Consider the following 12,538-nt stretch of genomic DNA (forward strand, 5'->3'; position numbering starts at 1 on the left):
CTGGCTAGAACTTCTGACACAGTGTTGAACAACAGTGGTGACAGTGGACATCCTTGTCTTATTCCTGATTGTAGGGGGAAAGCTTTCAGTCTTTCCCCATTGAGGATGATGTCAACTGTGGGATTTTCATATATTCCCTTTATCGTGTTGAGAAGTTTCCTATTATTCCTATCCTTTGAAGTGCTGTCAGCAAGAAAGGATGTTAAATTTTGTCAGATGCCTTTTCTGCATCAATCAAGATGATCATGTGGTTTTTCTGCTTTGATTTGTTGATATGGTATATTAATTGATTTTCTTATGTTCAACCATCCTTGCATACCTGGGATAAGTCCTACTTGGTCATGGTGTATAATTCTTTATTGTGTTGCTGGGTTCAATTTGTAAGAATTTTATTGAGGATTTGTGCATCTATATTTATTAGAGAGATTGGTCTGTAATTTTCTTTTCTTGTAGTATCTTTGTCTGGCTTTGGTATGAGAGTGATGTTGGCTTCATAGAATGGGCTAGGTAGCTTTCCATCCTCTTCAATTTTTTTGAAGAGTTTGGGCAGGATTGGTACTAATTCTTTTTTGAATGCTTGGTAAAATTCACGTGAAGCCATTTGGTCCTGGACTTTTCTTTTGGGGGAGCTTCTTAATGACTGATTCAATTTCTTTTTTTGTGATTGGTATGTTGAGGTCGTCTATTTCTTCTCGAGACAGTGTTGTTCATGCCTTTCTAGGAAGTTGTCAATTTCATCTGTGTTGTCTACTTTATTAGCATAAAGTTATTCATAATATCCTCTCATTACCTCCTTTATTTCTGTGGAGTCAATGGTAATGTCTCCTCTTCTGTTTCTGTTTTATTTATTTGCATCCTTTTTCTTTTTGTCAGCCTTGTTAAGGGTCCATCAACTTTATTGATTTTCTCAAAGAACCAACTTCTGGTTTTGTTGATTTTCTCAATTGTTTTCATGTTCTTAATTTCATTTATTTCTGCTGTAATCTTCATTCTTTCTTTCCTTTTGCTTGCTTTGGGGCTAGTTTCTGTTCTTTCTCTAGTTCTTCCAAGCAAACAGTTAATTCCTCGATTTTTGCTGTTTCTTCTTTTTTTGAAATAGGCATTTAAGGCAATAAATTTCCTTTTTAGCACTGCCTTTGCTGCATCCCACAAATTTTGATATATGGTGTTTACATTTTCATTTGCCTTAAGATATTTACTGATTTCTCTTGTAATTTCTTCCCTGACCCACTGGTTGTTAAAGAGTGTATTGTTGAGCCTCCATTTATTTGTGAATTTTCTGGCCCTCTGCCTGTTATTGATTCCCAAATTCATTCCTTTATGATTTGAGAAAGTGTTTTGTATGACTTCAGTGGTTTTAAAATTGTTGAGACCTGCTTTATGACCCAGCATATGGTCTATCCTTGAAAATGATCCATGAGCACTTGAAAAAAAGTATGTCTTGCTGTTGTGGAATGTAATGTTCTCTAAATATCTGTTAAGTCTAGTTTGTTTATTGTGCTTCTCAAATTCTCAGTACTTTCTTCTACTATTTTTGTGTTTTGGATTTTATATGTCATATCCATTTTTTTTCTCTTTTTCCTTTACTGATAGTCTTCATTTCCACACTCTTCTCCACACCTCTCTCTCATGTCTTTTCCTATCTGCCTCTACTGCTCCCTTTAGTATTTCTTGCAGACCAGTCTCTTGGTCACAAATTCTCTCTGTGATTTTTTGCCTGAAAATGTTTTAATTTCCCCCTCGTTTTTGAAGGACAATTTTGCTGAATATAGACTTCTTGGTTGGCAGTTTTTCTCTTTTAGAATCTTAAATATATCATACCACTGTCTTCTCGCCCCCATGGTTTCTTCTGAGAAATCTACATATAGTCTTATTGAACTTCCTTATATGTGATGGATTGCTCTTCTCTTGCTGCTTTCAAAATTCTCTCTTTTTCTTTGATATCTGACATTCTGATTAGTAAATGTCTTGGAGTATGTCTGTTTGGAACTATTGTGTTTGGGGTACGTGCCACTTCTTGTTTCTGTAATTTTAAGTCTTTCATAGGAATTGGAAAATCTTCAGTGATTATTTCTTCCATTAGTCTTTCTCTTCCTTTTCCCTTCTCTTCTCTTTCTGGGACACCCACAACACGTATATTCGTATGCTTCATGTTGTCATTCAATTCCCTGAGCCCCTGCTCATATTTTTCCATTCTTTTCCCTATCTTTTCTTTTGCTTGTTGGATTTCAGATGTCCCATCCTCCACTTCACTAATCTTTTCTTCTACCTCTTGAAATCTGACTTTGTAGGTTTCCATTTTTTTCATTCTCTTCTACTGTTCCTTTCATTTCCATAAGTTCTGTGATTTGTATTTTCAGACTTTCAATTTCTATTTTTGTTCATCCCTTACCTTCTTTATATCCTCCCTCAATTCATTGATTTTATTTTTGATGAAATTTTCCATGTCTGTTTGAACATCCTGAATTAGTTGTTCCATCTCCTGTATCTCATTTGAATTGTTGGTTTGTTCCTTTGATGGGCCAAATCTTCAGTTTTCCTAGTATGATTTGTTATTTTTTGCTGGCATCTAGGCATTTAATTACCTTAATTAGTTTATTGTGGAGATGGTTTTCACTCTTGTACCTAGGAGTTTCTTGCTGGATGGCTTTATTCTCTGACATTCAGTTCAGCTTATTCTAGACCTCTAGCATAGGTTTTGTTAAACAGATCAGAATTTTTCAGTTCTTGTTTTCTTGTTTCTTACCCTGCCTGTATGGAGCCCTTTTTTTTTTTTTCCTTAGGAGGGTCTACTTAGATATAGACAGCGGTCAGATTTTTCCAGACCAGACTGGCCCAGGAGGCCCAGGAGGAAAGAGTCACCTGCATCAGTTTTCCCTGAAGGTGAGACCCAGCAGGTTGACAGACTTTCCAATGAAGCCTCTAGACTGAGTTTTTCCTGCCCTGCCCACTGTGTGGCACTTTTCTGCCTGTGGGTCCCACTAGCATAAAGTGATGTGGTTTCTTTAACTTCAGCCAACTCTCCCTGCTGGGGGCATGGTAAAGACAGAGGAGAGGTTGTAGGCTGGCTTTAATTGCTTCAGATTTCCAGTCCCTGGTGTCTGAATTCCTTGAGAGAGGAATTTCACCTAAGCTGGCCTCACCCCTCTCCAGGGGAAGTCACACACTCCAGGGAGTTAACTCCTTTCCCTGACCAGCCTCTTTGTTTCTCAGATGAGCTTAATTCCACCCTTGCCTGGGGCAGTTGGAGCCTGAGAAGCCTTGCCATTGTATAATTCTAGATGGGATCATAGCTGGTCCAGGTTGTCCAGACTGGTGTACGCTGTGTGTCCATTCGCTCATGTGGCCCCAGCAGTTGTTCTGTTTTATTCCTGGCTATTTACTAGCTGCTCTGGAAGATGAACTAAATTTCATACCTCACTAAATCGCTATCTTGGAACCAAATTCCAAGAACTATTTTGTATTGTCAGTTTCTGCAAACTCCTGGGGTTATGGAATTCTGTAAATTTCCAACCCATTATGAAAAGTAATACTGTACCCTATTTAAGCTTTACTTATAACCCCCTCAGCCATTATCTTTCAGAACTGAAGATCACTAATCTCCTTACTCTGGTTTCAAATGCCATTTCCTTCTTGATCTCTGCTGTTTTATTGTTATAAATTAATAGTTTTAAGGCCTTAAAAATGTCCAAACTAAGGCATCCAGAGAAAGTACCTTGACTCCAAAGAAAGGCCAGTGTCTGTCACATAGGAAGACATGTAGCTGACATCTACTGATCCTTGTTCCCTGTTCTGTTGCCTTTAGCTTCTGATTCCAGTGGCTTTTTCTTTATGCATCTGTGAGTCCTGATTTAGCTGCTCTGGGGCAAAACCCTGGGTTTCCTCTTGTTCTAGTTTGCTAGCTGCCGGAATGCATTATACCAGAAATGGAACGGCTTTTAACAAGGGGAATTTAATGAGTTGCTAGTTTACAGTTCTAAGGCCGAGAAAATGTCCCAATTACAACAAGTCTATAGAAATGTCCAATCAAAGGCATCCAGGGAAAGATACCTTGGTTCAAGAAGGCCGATGAAGTTCAGGGTTTCTTTCTCATCTGGAAAGGCACATGGTGAACATGGTCAAGGTTCCTCTCTCATCTGGAAGGGCACATGGTGAACACGGAGTCGTCTGCTAGTTTCTTCTCCTGGCTTCCTGTTTCATGAAGCTCCCCGGGAGGCATTTTCCTTCTTCATCTCCAGAGATCACTGGCTGGTGAACTCTGCTTCTCGTGGCTATGTCATTCTCCTCTGCTCTCTCTGAATCTCTCATTCTCCAAAATATTCCCTCTTTTATAGGACTCCAATAAACCAATCAAGACCCACCCAAAAGGGTGGAGACATGTCATCACCTAATCCCATTTAATAACCAATCTTGACTAAATCACATCATCTAGGGAGATGATCTGATTACAGTTTCAAATATACAGTATTGAATAGGGATTATTCTACCTTTATGAAATGGGATTTATATTAAAACATGGCTTTTCTTAGGGGGCATACTTCCTTTCAAACCAGCACACCTCTCTTAGTTTAGCATCTTATGGAAAGGCACATGGTGACATCTGCTGGGCTCCTGTTCCTGCATAGCTTCTGTTGTCTCAGATTCTGATGTCTACTGGGGTTTCTGCATTTCCAAACGTCTGTGTATAAGCTGCCTCCTAAATGCTTCTCTGTGTCGACCCTTTTAAGGACTCCAGTAAACTTACCTTGAATGGGTGTAGTCACACCTCCATGTAATCAAAAAGTCATTCCCACAATTGGATGTGTCACATCCCCGTGGAAGCAATCTAACCAGAAGGCCCCAAACTACAATATTAAATGAAGATTAGAAAAATAAGGCTTTTTGTGGGGTACATAACAGTTTGAAACAACCATTCTCTTGGTCATTTTTGTTGTCGAATTATGAATTTCTTTAAGTATCTCTAAAAGCATCACAATACTATATATACTAGTTTTATATAAGGATAGGGCTATGTATTCTGCTTTGTTTCTAGTGACCTTCTCTCTATGGCTGGAATACTATGGCCTTTGGCTGCCTAAAATATCCCTTAGAAATAACCATATTTCTTCTCTAATGTTAAATAATAACTCTAGACATATATTTCTCTGGAAGACCATGTACATGCATATGTCTCTGTGTATGTCCAGGTGTGGAAGGCTGAGTAATGCTCCCTAAAACCACCCCTGTGGCTCCTAAGAAAGTACCCAAGCTGGGGCCTTTGAGCAAAGCCTTTGATGAAAGATTTCAACACCATGAGTTGGCAAAGAAAGGTTTTGGGAACTGTCAACAGAGTTACAGAAAAGTCAGTAAAAACTAATGGACCCCCTCAAACAAAAACAACCTTCTGTACCAAAAAAGATGACTGAGAAGACTATTAACTCTGTTCCTGCCTATCCTTTCTCTTTAATCCTCCAGATCTTGGGAGTTTTGACGTGCGTGAAGAAGTAAAAAATTGCATGCCTCCCTTTGAATGGAGTGCCTCTCATTATCGTCAATGAAAAGAGAGAACTTGGAAAGCTGTTAGAGCTAGCACCCCTCTCCCCTGTGAAGATGCCCTCTGTGATGAGGGAGTCTCCTCTGTTACAGTCTTCTTTAAGCATTCTGTCAACCCTGGATGTCAAATTGCTACCTGTTTGCTGATTTAGCTATTTAAATTTTTTAGTGCCTTATAGTGTGTGTATATTTTTTTGTATCAATAATGCAATTCTTTATTAAACTTTCCGTAACAGTAAGAAAAAAAAAGGTCAATATTCCTTCTTCCATAGAATGTATTTCTTTTTAAATAAATAAGGCTGGTTCCAAAATTATCCAAGAACTTCCCAAGAATTGACATTTTAGTTCTCTGAAAAATATTTCACATTTTTCTCTTACCATTTTTCTCTGTGCCTAAGCCTTTTCTCCTCCTCGACCAAATATTTGACCTGGTTGCATGGGGATTCCATATTATAAATTACTTTAACATATATTACATGATTTAACATCAGTCAGTGAATTTACTTGGTGATAATGTTTCCCCTAATATTGTTAAAATTGAATTGAATTCCTCAAACACTTTTCAGTCTAGGAGAAGCATCCTAGAAACATGCAGAAAGGTCAGTGAAATACTGAACTTGATAAATTCAGCATTTTGTGTATCAGTTTAGTTAATTGGTTGATTTGTAGTAATAGATGATTTGCTCTATAAAGACTTGAAAGTTAATATTCTTGATTATTCTTCAAAATCTACTTATTTGTATTTGACTAGCCTCTTTACCTAAGATTTAATAAAACAACTTGACAGTAATACTTAATGGATTTCATAGTTCATACAGTCTAAACAAGAACATAAAGTTGTACCAAATTGTGGTTTTTAAGTTTTGAAATGGAATAATTCTTCCAAGTGACAGTTTGCTTTAGATGAGTATGATATTTCATAAGTGTAGGACCTCTTATTTCGATTATTGGTAATATATTTCTTTATTCTTTATACAGAATGATGGCTGTTTTAGTACTTCCGGTGGAATTCGAAGTTTTCAGCTTCAAAACTGGAAGCAGAAAGCTAGTCGGACTAAGAAAGCAGAATTCATACGGACAGCAGAAAAATTTAAAAATCAGTAAGTGTGTCTTAATTTCTTGGAATGCCAAAAATAATCACAAATTGGATGGCTTAAGACATCAGAAGTTTATCTCAGTTTTGGAGGCTAGAAGTCCAAAATCAAGGTGTCAGCAGAACCATGCTCCATCTGAAACCTATAAGGGAGACTCTCTCCTTGCCTCTCCCAGGCCTGTTGTTTGCTGGCAGTCCTTGGCATTCTTGGCTTGTACATGCATCACTCCATTGTCTGTCCCTCCCATCTACACGTGGCATTCTCACTGGTGTCTGTCTCCATGTGTCCAAATTTTCCTTTCTTATGAGGACATTGGTAATGTTGGAACAGAGCCCATCCTAATCCAGTTTGACCTCATTTTAACTAATCATGTCTTCAGAGACCCTATTTCCGGAGAAGGTTACATTTACAGGACCAGGGGTTAGAGTTTGAACATATCTTTTTGGAGGGGACATAATAATGAAATGTGAAAACATTGTCTTCAGAAAACATTACTAGCCACTTTATAAAGGATGGTATAATATTAATTCAACTCTACTGTACCCCAAAATTCCACATTGTACAAAATTCTAGTCATTCATTTAAGATGGGAAAAAGGACAAATGATAATACACTAATATAAAATTAATGTTAGAGATATTTCAACTTTATTTTTTATCATTTTGAATCAGTGTGTTTCAAGGGAAACAAAACAGCTGTTTCTTTAAATCTCATAATGTATAGTAAATAACTGAGTATACATTTGGTAAATATTTTTCACTGAGTAGTTTTTTTTTTGCCCCTAGAATTGCTGTTATTATTTTTTAATTGTTTTTATTAATTTTTAAAATTAAAAAAATTACAAGAGAGAAACACAAACATGCTTAATATATGAACATTCCGTTCTACATATATAATCAGTAATTCACAATATCATCACATAGTTGCATATTCATCATCATGATCATTTCTTAGAACATTTGCATCAATTCTGAAAAAGAAATAAAAAGACAACAGAAAAATAAAACGAAAACAGAAAAAAAAATTATACATGCCATACCTCTTACCCCTCCCTTTCATTGATCACTAGCATTTCAAGTTAATTTTATTTTAATATTCATTCCCCCTATTTATTTATTTTTTTTTTCATTTTTTTTTTATTAATTAAAAAAAGAATTAACAAAACAATTAGAAATCATTCCAATCTACATGTACAATCAGTAATTCTTAATAACATCACATAGTTGCATATTCATCATTTCTTAGTACATTTGCATCGATTTAGAAAAAGAAATAAAAAGACAACAGAATAAGAATTAAAACAATAATAGAAAGAAAAAAACAAAAAAAACAAAAACAAAAAACCTATACCTCACATGCAGCTTCATTCAGTGTTTTAACATAATTGCATTACAATTGGGTAGTATTGTGCTGTCCATTTCTGAGTTTTTATATCCAGTCCCGTTGTACAGTCTGTATCCCTTCATCTCCAATTATCCCTTCTCTTTTTTTTTTTTTTTTAATTAACGGAAAAAAAGAAATTAACCCAACATTTAGAGATCATACCATTCTACACATGCAATCATTAATTCTTAACATCATCACATAGATGCATGATCATCCTTTCTTAGTACATTTGCATTGGTTTAGAAGAACTAGCAACATAACCGAAAAAGATATAGAATGTTAATATAGAGAAAAAAATAAAAGTAATAATAGTAAAATCAAAACAAAACAAAACAAAACAAAACAAAAACCTATAGCTCAGATGCAGCTTCATTCAGTGTTTTAACATGATTACTTTACAATTAGGTATTATTGTGCTGTCCATTTTTGAGTTTTTGTATCTAGTCCTGTTGCACAGTCTGTATCCCTTCAGCTTCAATTACCCATTGTCTTACCCTGTTTCTAACTCCTGCTGAACTCTGTTACCAATGACATATTTCAAGTTTATTCTCGAATGTCCGTTCACATCAGTGGGACCATACAGTATTTGTCCTTTAGTTTTTGGCTGGATTCACTCAGCATAATATTCTCTAGGTCCATCCACGTTATTACATGGTTCATAAGTTTATCTTGTCTTAAAGCTGCATAATATTCCATCGTATGTATATACCACAGTTTGTTTAGCCACTCTTCTGTTGATGGAGATTTTGGCTGTTTCCATCTCTTTGCAATTGTAAATAATGCTGCTATAAACATTGGTGTGCAAATGTCCGTTTGTGTCTTTGCCCTTAAGTCCTTTGAGTAGATACCTAGCAATGGTATTGCTGGGTCGTATGGCAGTTCTATATTCAGCTTTTTGAGGAACCGCCAAACTGCCTTCCACAGTGGTTGCACCCTTTGACATTCCCACCAACAGTGGATAAGTGTGCCTCTTTCTCCGCATCCTCTCCAGCACTTGTCATTTTCTGTTTTGTTGATAATGGCCATTCTGGTGGGTGTGAGATGATATCTCATTGTGGTTTTGATTTGCATTTCTCTAATGGCCAGGGACATTGAGCATCTCTTCATGTGCCTCTTGGCCATCCGTATTTCCTCTTCTGAGAGGTGTCTGTTCAAGTCTTTTTCCCATTTTGTAATTGGGTTGGCTGTCTTTTTGTTGTTGAGATGAACAATCTCTTTATAAATTCTGGATACTAGACCTTTATCTGATATATCATTTCCAAATATTGTCTCCCATTGTGAAGGCTGTCTTTCTACTTTCTTGATGAAGTTCTTTGATGCACAAAAGTGTTTAATTTTGAGGAGTTCCCATTTATTTATTTCCTTCTTCAGTGCTCTTGCTTTAGGTTTAAGGTCCATAAAACCGCCTCCAGTTGTAAGATCCATAAGATATCTCCCAACATTTTCCTCTAACTGTTTTATGGTCCTAGACCTAATGTTTAGATCTTTGATCCATTTTGAGTTAACTTTTGTATAGGGTGTGAGAGATGGGTCTTCTTTCATTCTTTTGCATATGGATATCCAGTTCTCTAGGCACCATTTATTGAAGAGACTGCTCTGTCCCAGGTGAGTTGGCTTGACTGCCTTATCAAAGATCAAATGTCCATAGATGAGAGGGTCTATATCTGAGCACTCTATTCGATTCCATTGGTCGATATATCTATCTTTATGCCAATACCATGCTGTTTTGACCACTGTGGCTTCATAATATGCCTTAAAGTCAGGCAGCGCGAGACCTCCAGCTTCGTTTTTTTTCCTCAAGATGTTTTTAGCAATTCGGGGCACCCTGCCCTTCCAGATAAATTTGCTTATTGGTTTTTCTATTTCTGAAAAATAAGTTGTTGGGATTTTGATTGGTATTGCATTGAATCTGTAAATCAATTTAGGTAGGATTGACATCTTAACTATATTTAGTCTTCCAATCCATGAACACGGTATGCCCTTCCATCTATTTAGGTCTTCTGTGATTTCTTTTAGCAGTTTTTTGTAGTTTTCTTTATATAGGTTTTTTGTCTCTTTAGTTAAATTTATTCCTAGGTATTTTATTCTTTTAGTTGCAATTGTAAATGGGATTCATTTCTTGATTTCCCCCTCAGCTTGTTCCTTACTAGTGTATAGAAATGCTACAGATTTTTGAATGTTGATCTTGTAACCTGCTACTTTGCTGTACTCATTTATTAGCTCTAGTAGTTTTGTTGTGGATTTTTCCGGGTTTTCGACGTATAGTATCATATCGTCTGCAAACAGTGATAGTTTTACTTCTTCCTTTCCAATTTTGATGCCTTGTATTTCTTTTTCTTGTCTAATTGCTCTGGCTAGAACCTCCAACACAATGTTGAATAATAGTGGTGATAGTGGACATCCTTGTCTTGTTCCTGATCTTAGGGGGAAAGTTTTCAATTTTTCCCCATTGAGGATGATATTAGCTGTGGGTTTTTCATATATTCCCTCTATCATTTTAAGGAAGTTCCCTTGTATTCCTATCTTTTGAAGTGTTTTCAACAGGAAAGGATGTTGAATCTTGTCGAATGCCTTCTCTGCATCAATTGAGATGATCATGTGATTTTTCTGCTTTGATTTGTTGATATGGTGTATTACATTAATTGATTTTCTTATGTTGAACCATCCTTGCATACCTGGGATGAATCCTACTTGGTCATGATGTATAATTCTTTTGATGTGTTGTTGGATACGATTTGCTAGAATTTTATTGAGGATTTTTGCATCTGTATTCATTAGAGAGATTGGTCTGTAGTTTTCTTTTTTTGTAATATCTTTGCCTGGTTTTGGTATGAGGGTGATGTTGGCTTCATAGAATGAATTAGGTAGTTTTCCCTCCACTTCGATTTTTTTGAAGAGTTTGAAGAGAATTGGTACTAATTCTTTCTGGAACGTTTGGTAGAATTCACATGTGAAGCCATCTGGTCCTGGACTTTTCTTTTTAGGAAGCTTTTGAATGACTAATTCAATTTCTTTACTTGTGATTGGTTTATTGAGGTCATCTATTTCTTCTTGAGTCAAAGTTGGTTGTTCATGTCTTTCCAGGAACCCGTCCATTTCCTCTAAATTGTTGTATTTATTAGCGTAAAGTTGTTCATAGTATCCTGTTATTACCTCCTTTATTTCTGTGAGGTCAGTAGTTATGTCTCCTCTTCCATTTCTGATCTTATTTATTTGCATCCTCTCTCTTCTTCTTTTTGTCAATCTTGCTAAGGGCCCATCAATCTTATTGATTTTCTCATAGAACCAACTTCTGGCCTTATTGATATTCTCTATTGTTTTCATGTTTTCAATTTCATTTATTTGTGCTCTAATCTTTGTTATTTCTTTCCTTTTGCTTGCTTTGGGGTTAGCTTGCTGTTCTTTCTCCAGTTCTTCCAAATGGATAGTTAATTCCTGAATTTTTGCCTTTTCTTCTTTTCTGATATAGGCATTTAGAGCAATAAATTTCCCTCTTAGCACTGCCTTTGCTGCGTCCCATAAGTTTTGATATGTTGTGTTTTCATTTTCATTCGCCTCGAGGTATTTGCTAATTTCCCTTGCAATTTCTTCTTTGACCCAGTCATTGTTTAGGAGTGTGTTGTTGAGCCTCCACGTATTTGTGAATTTTCTGGCACTCTGCCTATTATTGATTTCCAACATCATTCCTTTATGGTCCGAGAAAGTGTTGTGTAAGATTTCAATCTTTTTAAATTTGTTAAGACTTGCTTTGTGACCCAGCATATGGTCTATCTTTGAGAATGATCCGTGAGCACTTGAGAAAAAGGTGTATCCTGCTGTTGTGGGATGTAATGTCCTATAAATGTCTATTAAGTCTAGTTCATTTATAGTAATATTCAGATTCTCTATTTCTTTGTTGATCCTCTGTCTAGATGTTCTGTCCCTTGATGAGAGTGGTGAGTTGAAGTCTCCAACTATTATGGTATATGAGTCTATTTCCCTTTTCAATGTTTGCAGTATATTCCTCACGTATTTTGGGGCATTCTGATTCGGTGCATAAATATTTATGATTGTTATGTCTTCTTGTTTAATTGTTCCTTTTATTAGTATATAGTGTCCTTCTTTGTCTCTTTTAACTGTTTTACATTTGAAGTCTAATTTGTTGGATATTAGTATAGCCACTCCTGCTCTTTTCTGGTTGTTATTTGCATGAAATATCTTTTCCCAACCTTTCACTTTCAACCTATGTTTATCTTTGGGTCTAAGATGTGTTTCCTGTAGACAGCATATAGAAGGATCCTGTTTTTTAATCCATTCTGCCAATCTATGTCTTTTGATTGGGGAATTCAGTCCATTGACATTTAGTGTTATTACTGTTTGGATAATATTTTCCTCTAACATTTTGCCTTTTGTATTATATATATCATATCTGATTTTCCTTCTTTCTACACTCTTTTCCATATCTCTCTCTTCTGTCTTTTCGGTTCTGACTCTAGTGCTCCCTTTAGTATTTCTTGCAGAGCTGGTCTCTTGGTCACAAATTCTTT

General features: G+C 36.2%; 1 protein-coding gene across 1 annotated transcript in view; it reads left to right on the forward strand.

Moving 5' to 3' along the window:
- Positions 1-12,538, forward strand: part of CCDC112 (coiled-coil domain containing 112) — a 56,079-nt gene that overhangs the window by 20,817 nt on the left and 22,724 nt on the right. The window contains exon 2 of the mRNA XM_077138917.1: positions 6,511-6,632. Coding sequence (XP_076995032.1) covers positions 6,511-6,632 — 122 coding nt within the window. The remainder of the gene's footprint in view (positions 1-6,510; positions 6,633-12,538) is intronic.

This window comes from Tamandua tetradactyla, chromosome 21, assembly GCF_023851605.1.
Source record: "Tamandua tetradactyla isolate mTamTet1 chromosome 21, mTamTet1.pri, whole genome shotgun sequence".
In the NCBI taxonomy this organism is placed as follows: Eukaryota; Metazoa; Chordata; class Mammalia; order Pilosa; family Myrmecophagidae; genus Tamandua; species Tamandua tetradactyla.